The 8,837-nt window shown below is 37.1% G+C and overlaps 1 protein-coding gene across 1 annotated transcript; it reads left to right on the top strand.

The window, feature by feature from the left end:
- Positions 1-7,492: 7,492 nt before the first annotated feature.
- Positions 7,493-8,431, top strand: LOC309867744 (olfactory receptor 11G2-like; the record flags this gene model as incomplete). Its single annotated transcript, XM_082736814.1, has 1 exon — positions 7,493-8,431. The coding sequence occupies one exon, from the start codon at positions 7,493-7,495 to the stop codon at positions 8,429-8,431; it is 939 nt and encodes a 312-aa protein (XP_082592940.1).
- Positions 8,432-8,837: the final 406 nt, after the last annotated feature.

The raw sequence follows: 8,837 nt of genomic DNA, 5'->3' as shown, positions 1-8,837 counted from the left end.
ATTTTAAAGAATGGAAAACATATATAAGGGTAGACACAGTGAAGGGATGGGATATACCTATAAAGATGTGAAAAAAAATTTTTTTTAAATTTCTAAAAAAGTTGTTGATAAAGTAAGTTGGTTGGGAGAGTAAAGAAAAATAAAGTGGGTTGGAGACTAGAACAAGCCCGGAGCTAGATTTAGGGTATATTTTGTTCTATTAGGAGATGTTGTACCCCAGATTTTTTAGAAGAAAAAACCCTATGTGTATACAAAAAATAAAGTTGGATATAATGTAGGATAAAATATGACTATAATAATGAAGGCTTAAAAAAGATTATTATTTCTTGAGAAATCTCCACACTGTTCTCCAAAGAGGCTGCACCAACTTGCATTCCCATCAACAGTGTAAGAGGGTTCCTCTTTCTCCACATCCCCTCCAACACATGTTGTTTCCTGTCTTGTTAATTTTGGCCATTCTAAGAGGTGTAAGGTGATATCTCAATGTGGTGGTTTTAATTTGAATCTCCCTGATGGCTAGTGATGATGAACATTTTTTCATGTGTCTGATAGCCATTTGTATGTCTTCATTGGAGAAGTGTCTGTTCATATCTTCTGCCCATTTTTTGACATGATTATCTGTTTTGTGTGTGTTGAGTTTGAGGAGTTCTTTATAGATCCTGGATATCAACCTTTTGTCTGTACTGTCCTTTGTAAATATCTTCTCCTATTCCGTGGGTTGCCTCTTTGTTTTCTTGACTGGAAACAAGAAAACAAATGAAAAAATATTCAAAAAGAAAAGAAAAAATATATATATTAGATTGGTGACTAGAACAGGGTCACCCACTTAATTTTGGGAGTATTTTGGTCCCTTAGAAGAAACTACTGTGCAGAAGCTTTTGATTCCCTATGACCCTGCAATTGCACTACTGGGTATTTACCCCAAAGATATAGATGTAGTGAAAAGAAGGGCCATCTGTACCCCAATGTTTATAACAGCAGTGGCCATGGTTGCCAAACTGTGGAAAGAATCAAGATGCCCTTCAACGGATGAATGGATAAGGAAGATGTTGTCCATATACACTATGGAGTATTATGCCTCCATCAGAAAGGATGAATACCCAACTTTTGTTATCAACATGAACGGGACTGGAAGAGATTATGCTGAGTGAAATAAGTTAGGCAGAGAGAGTCATTTATCATATGGCTTCACTTATTTGTGGAGCATAACAAATAGCATGGAGGACATGGGGAGTTAGAGAGGAGAAGGGAGTTGGGGGAAATTGGAAAGGGAGGTGAACCATGAGAGACTAATGACTCTGAAAAACAATCTGAGGGTTGAAGGGGTGGGGGGTGGGAGGTCGGGGTACCAGTTGGTGGGTTTTAGAGAGAGCATGGATTGCATGGAGCACTGGGTGTGGTGCAAAAATAATGAATACTGTTATGTTGAAAATAAATAAAAAATAAAATCAAAGAGAATCCAAATGATTAAAAAATTCAAAATAAAAGATTATTATTATTATTATTTGTTTGAAAGGTATTGTTAAGATAAATTAGTTAAAAAAGTTAAAAAAGGAAAGGGTGAAAATTAAAAAAAAATTTAGCAGAAGGAAAAAAATTAACTGCAAGACTAAAGAATAGTGAGGAGAAAGCCATGGATTCCATGCTTTGCTTTCTCCTCTGGAATTCAGCTGTTCTCCTTGGTAAGTGAACTTGGTCTTGGCTTTCTTGTTGATCTTCTGGGGGAAGGGCCTGTTGTAGTGATTCTCAAGTGTTTTTGCCCGAGGCGGACTTGTCCCGCCCTTACCAGTGGCCAGGCTAAGTAATATGCTTGGGTTTGCTTCTAGGAGCTTTTGTTCCCTGAACACTTTCTGTAGAGTTCCAGAGAATGGGGATGATAATGGCAGCCTCCAAATCTCCAGCCTGGAGGAGCCGAGAGCTCCAGGTCCCACTCCTCAGTGTGCCTTCAGAGAAAAGCACTCAATCTCTCCATCTCCCTGGCCTCTGCCACACTTGTAGAAAAGCACTCAATTGCTCCCAACTCCTTGGCCTCCAAGCTCTGAGCTCACCCAGCCTGTGACTGGTTCAAGGAACCCTGAGATGAGAGCTCACTCCTCAGCTTTGTCTCTGTAGCCAGCTTCCCTGCTCTAATACCTGTGAACTCTGTGACACTCAGACACCCCCGATCTTTCCGTGACCCCGTGGGACCTGGGGCCACGCTGACCCCGCATGGGGTCACCCCGGTTTAGCCTCTGGAGTTATGTCCAAGTGGAGCAGACTTTTAAAAGTCCTGATTTTGTGCTCCATTGCTTTGCCGCTTGCAGGGAGATGGCCCCTCCCCCTGTGGTCTATCTTTCCGTCACTTTGGATTCACTTCTCCGCCAGTCCTACCTTTCAGAAAGTGATCGATTTTCTGTTGCTAGAATTGCTGCTCTTCTTCTCTTCCATCTCCTGTTGGATTTGTAGGTGTTTGCAATGGATTAATAAGCTATCTAGCTGATCTCCTGCTACCTGATGTAGTCTCAGCTTGCTACTTCTCTGCCATCTTGACTCCTCCCCCTGGTTTCATTCTTTTTAAATATGAATATCCAATTTCCCCAGCACTGTTTATTTTCTCCATTAAGCATTCTTGGCTCCCTTGCCAAATATTAGTGAACCATACATGCATGGGCTTCTTTCTGGTCTCCTGAGTTGCTCCATTGGCTATGTACCTGTTTTTATGGCAATACCATACTATTTTTATTACTATAGTTTTATAATGTAGTTTGAAACCATAAAGGTTGATGCCTTCAGATTTGTTCTTCTTTCTCAAGATTTCTTTGGAGTCTTTTGTGTTTCCATACAAGATTTAGTATTATTTTCTCTATGTCTGTGAAAAATACCATTGGAATTTTGATAGGGATCTTATTAAATTTGCAAATTACTTTGGGTAGTATGGATTTTTTAACAATATTAATCCTTCCAGTCCATGAACATAGAATATATTTTCACTTATTTGTATCTCCAGTTACTTTTGTCAATGTCTTATACATCAATATTTATTCTAAAGCCTAAAATAATGGAAATAGACATGATGCCATCATATTTATTTCACTTTGAAAGTTAACAACCAGTTGCTCAAGAAAAGGAAGAAAAGAAGGTCACCAGTTATGGAATATTTTGCTTATAACTTTATAACTTACCTGTTGTGATTAATTAAAAAGAGGAAAATTGAGCTGACCGAATTGTATCTGTTCTTATCTGAAACAATCGGTTTTTTTCTTTTTTTTTCCCCAAAGATTTTATTTATTTATTTGACAGACAGAGGTCACAAGTAGGCAGAGGGAGAGGAGGAAGCAGGCTCCCTGATGAGCAGAGAACCTGGACCCTGAGATCATGACCAGAGCTGAAGGTAGAGGCCTTAACCCACTGAGCCACCCAGGTGCCCCTGAAACAATGGTTTTTAAAGAAGCTTCCACAATGGATAAGTGAAACTTTTTAAGGTCTGAATATCCTGCAAGAAGTCTGAGAAGACAACAGATATATATGTCTAGGAAGTCTACGGGTTGTGCATCCTATTTGTCTCTTCATGACTCACTAAAAATTAAAAAAAAAAATTGTGTACCCTAGAGGGCAATCAGGATGTCTCCCAGTGTTCCTTTGTGTGGGTCCTTAGGATAAAGCAAACAAACTGAAAGAGGGGAGACAAAGGAGCTATCTTTCCCCTAAATAATAATCCTGTCAGAGCTAGAAGTAGTTGAATGCTTAGAAACTGATACCTTCTCCTGGAGACAGGACACTTGGATTTCACTGGCGGTTAGACAAATCTCACTAGAGTGAGTGTGAATGAATCCCTATTTTATTCTATCTTTCATACAATAGATGGCTAATATACATGTGTGCTAAATGAATGAATAGAATAGATGTCTTTAGGAAGTCATATTAACTGAGAATTTAACCACATGGTATATCATCTACTTTAAGTGGCCAGATGGGGAGAGGCCCCATGAGTTTTCTCTTTGATAAAATTCCTGTGAGAATGAATATTACTTTGAAAAATTCCAGATGTACAAGGAAATAAATCTTGGTGAAATTTTTCACATGTCTCAAACTTAGAAGTCTTATTGTCTCTTAAAAATTCCTAAACCAGTTTTAGTCATTTGTATCATGAAAAACCTCAGACTCATGTCTCATAATTCTAGTATCTCCTGTGATCATATAATTATCCTCTTAGTAACTTAGCTTCAATATGGTAACTTTATTTCCATGGTTCCCCTCCACAATCTTCCCAAATTGCTTCTGACCCTCTCCAAATCACCTTGCTGTTCTTGCTTTTAATCATAGTCACCTCAGTGATCAGGTCTTTTATATATTTATATATAAGAATGCAGTGGCCTGCCCTGCTTATTGTTAGGTTTGCTTAAAACATGCTCATTCAGGTGGATGCTGAAAATTATGTTGAGATGGGAGAGGATGGGGTGAAGAGTATTCCCTGTTACTAGCTACCATTCATGCTGGGTTGGCAAGAGAGGGGAGACCTGCTACATCCTATAGCAGGAAGAGGGGACAGATGTACTCAATATTATTATTTGATCAAGCTCTCTCTATGCTGCTTTAGCTTGCAATCTATTTGGGTTAGATTGATTATGAACTTTGGAATCATGCAAACCTGGGTTCATGTCTTGTCTGTCTAATTTACTACTCTATGACATGGGAAACTATTGAATATTGATGAAACCTGTCATTCTAGTGGCTTACTTGAAGTTTATCTCTGGGTAAGAAAGAGTTTTGTCAGTTCAGATCTAGGGACACTACTTCACTTCTGCCTTCCCAGCTTTAACATATGCAAGGCAGTAGAGGAGAGAGCTGTGCCTGGACTCTTAAGTTTTAACCAAAATGGATTTTTTTTCCCCACAGAAAAAGAATTGTCTTAATAATGGTTCAACAGCTCCCCTAAAAATCTATAACAACATCTATAGTTGAAATACTTACTGTGTGAAGGGGAGTGAAAACAGAATAGAAGCTAACAGGTTGGAATCAGAGTAAAAGGAAAATTGTATAGAATAATGTCAAAGGGGAACAATTCATGGGGTAAGAAATAATTAAAAATTACCACAATAATCAGTTGAGCTTCTTTGAACCACTCTGGAATGGAGCTATAATGTTTTTATTGAGATATTTATTCTGAGTTCCATATGTGATTTTATTTTTTATTTTTTAAAAATATTTTATTTAGAGAGAGAGAGAAAGAGCACAAGCAGGGGGAAGGCAGAGGGAGAGGGAGAAGCAGATTCCTTATGCAGGGCTTAATCCCAAGACCCTGGGGATCATGACCTGAGCCAAAGGCAGATGCTTAACTGACTGAACCATCTAGGAGCATATGTGATTTTAGGACATGTTTTCAAAGGTTAGTTAGGGGCATAGAAGTGTATTAAGTTCATATCATTCCTAAGATTGAATGTGCGAAGATCAGAATGTATATAAAAGCTAAATATTCTTCTTTTAGGTTCAAACAAATTCTTTTTAGGAAGAGCCTGCTCATATTTTGGTTATGGTAGTTAGGGCAATAAAATGAGCCCTGCTCCCAAAATTTACTTTATGCTAGACACTGTGCTAGGTGCTTTACAAACATTATATTTAATGCTTTGTTAATGCTTCATGATAGGCATTACCCTGATTTTGCAGATAAAGAAATTGAAACTCAGAGAGAGAGAGAGAATCACTTTTCCCAGGTTATAAATCTTATATTAAAAAGAGCTAGGATTTCATTTTGGATCTTTTTGAATTCTGACTCTTAATTTTTCTTTAAAACTAAAATAAATATTTGTATAATTATGGTAAAACCTACACCTCATTCTTTTTTTTAAAGTTTTTTTTAATTAATTATTTTTGTTAACATACAATATATTATTTGCCCCAGGGGTACAGGTCTGTGAATCATCAGGCTTACACACTTCACAGCACTCACCGTAGCACATACCCTCCCCAATGTCCATAACCACACCACACTCTCCATACCTCCCTCCCCCCAGCAAACCTCAGTTTGTTTTGTGAGATTAAGAATCTCTTATGGTTTGTCTCCTTCCCGATCCCATCTTGTTTCATTTTTTCCTTCCCTACCCCCCACAACCCTCCACACTGCCTCTCAAATTCCTCATATCAGGGAGATCATATGATAATTGTCTTTCTCTGATTGACTTATTTCACTCAGGGTAATACCCTCTAGTTTCATCCACGTTGTTGCAAATGGCAAGATCTCATTTCTTTGGATGGCTGCATAGTATTCCATCCTACACCTCATTCTTAAGCAGCCACTTTGACTTTGTACTTAAAAAAACACTAAGATGTCAAGCCCTTTGGTTTTTCACTAAACTGTGTATATTTAAAATGAAAATTGAGGGAAAATAATATACATAGAAAATAAAAACGAACAGGTAGAAAATCTGTTCTAAGTAAAAAATAAATTATGCCATGCTATTTTAAAAAAGAGTAAACTAGAAAATTTTGCAAAGGAACTGAAATGCTATAGAGCTAACATAAATGAAGGGGATTCCACAGAGGATAATCTGAGTCAAATTAAAATATTTAAGTATTTTTAAAGCACATATTACATTCCTTAGTTTAGACTGGGAATTGCTGAGTTATCATTAACATATGCAAGGCAGTAGAGGAGAGAGCTGTACCTGGACTCTTCAGTTTTAACCAAAATGGATTTTTTTCCCCACAGAAAAAGAATTGTCTTAATAATGGTTCAACAGCTCCCCTCAAAATCTATAACAAAATAACATAAATAACAAATAACAAAAAATTATTTATGAACTCTCTTTTATTTTATATCCTTGTGTTTCTAACTCAGTAATATAGGCTCCATATTTTACTTTCATTGTTGTCAATTCACATCTTTTGAAACAACCTTCCCTGAGTTCAAACTTCTCTGGCACGCATAGAGTATAATAGTAATTCTCAAAAACCAGGCATTGTCTTTGTAACACTAGAATCATCTGGGGATGTCAGTCTTTAATGGAAATTAATTAGTGAATTAATGTATTTGTATATGGATGTGCCTTTCTTATTATGCTCTGCTAAGCTTCTACAATAATAATGTAGTTAAATAGTGAAATTTGTGGACCTTGTGATGCTGAGTGAAGTCATATTTTAGGCAATAAAGTATTTTAGTGCTGTTTAAGGGTGTAAACTCCTTCCTGAAACTTATTAGCTGTACTAGAGTTAAAGGTGAGCATTTAAGGTGTATAATGATTCATTTCTATCTCTTTTTCTCATAGGCTAAAATAAGAAGAAAAAGCTTTGGAGAAAATAGTTAAAGTAATACTTAAAGTAATGTTACTAGTGGTGTTTTTCTATTTGTCTTCCAACAGAGCTATTTTGAAAACAATTCTTCATGTTGACTAATTTTGTTATCTACTTATAATACCACCCAATTCTGATGAGAAATTAGGTATTAAGGAGGGCTGAATAAAATAGGAGACTCTTAATATGTAGTTCTGATTATGTCTCTGTACATGTTAAGTTAGAAATGCATATTTTGCCTAACAAAAATGACACTGCTGTCATTCATGAATTCATTCTCCTGGGTTTCCTATGTAGTCAAGAGGTGGAAATTCTCCTTTTTGTTTTGTTCTCCATCATCTACATCTTGACTTTGTTGGGCAACAGTGCTATTATCTGTGCTGTATGGTGGAACCAGCAACTCCACACTCCTATGTATACTTTATTGTCCAACTTCTCTTTCCTGGAGATCTGCTACATCAATTCCAATGTGCCCAACATGTTGTTCAACTTCCTATCCAAGACCAAGACCATCTCCTATAATGGCTGCATCTTACAGTTCTACATCTTCCTCTCTCTTTGTGCCACAGAACTTTTCTTCCTGGCCCTCATGGCATTTGATAGGTATGTTGCCATCTGCCATCCACTGCATTACCTTACCATAATGACCAGGAAAATCTGCGGAACCCTTGTGTCTGCTTGCTGGGTGGGTGGGTTCCTCTGGTTGGTGACTCCAGCCACCCTTATCTCCCAAGTTCCGTTTTGTGGTTCAAATGTCATTGATCACTACCTCTGTGATCTTGGGGCAATGTTGGCCATATCATGTGTACCTGTCCCTAAGACAATGCTGACTTGTAGCATTTTCAGTGCTGTAATAACATTTATCACTTTGTTCTACATCCTTGTGTCCTACATACTGGTCCTTCGAGCTGTGGTTCAGGTTCCCAAAAGTTCAAGTAGGAAAAAAGCCTTCTCCACATGTGCTTCCCACCTGATAGTTGTGTTCCTATTTTATGGCTCAATTATGGTGATGTATGTAAGCCCAGGGGCAGCCAATCAGCCTGGTATGCAGAAGTTCTTGACAATGTTCTATTCAATTGCAACTCCACTTTTAAATCCTCTGATCTACAGCCTCAGGAATAAGGAGATGAAGATTGCCCTCAGGAAAGTTATGTGTAAAGTTTAGAAATAATTTCTGAATGGGAGATTGTGTGGTGAGATAAAATTCCTTTTGATTCCTGTTGTATAGAATCTAGAAAAATTATACTTAAAAGTAAGAAAATGTACTAGATTTAGAATAAATAAGTCCACATGAGAATTCTTAAAATTCAAAGCTTCTCTCGATTCCATATTGATTAACTATGGGTAAGTTACTTAAATTGCTATTTGTCTGCTTTCCCAGTTTTAACTAGAGACGATATTAGTAATCAGGTCTGCATCATAGAGTGTTTAGAAATAAATGAGTTAATATATGGAAGCCTTTAAAATAGTGCCTGGCACTCAATATATATTATATAATGTAATTGATATACTATTATCAATTATATCAAAATTTATTATCATTAGCTATTGTTGTCAAGTTATGACCTTCA

Source organism: Mustela nivalis (assembly GCF_964662115.1).
Source record: "Mustela nivalis genome assembly, chromosome: 6".
In the NCBI taxonomy this organism is placed as follows: Eukaryota; Metazoa; Chordata; class Mammalia; order Carnivora; family Mustelidae; genus Mustela; species Mustela nivalis.
The sequence above is the reverse complement of the archived record's forward strand: the minus strand, read 5'-3'. Positions and strand labels throughout refer to the sequence as shown.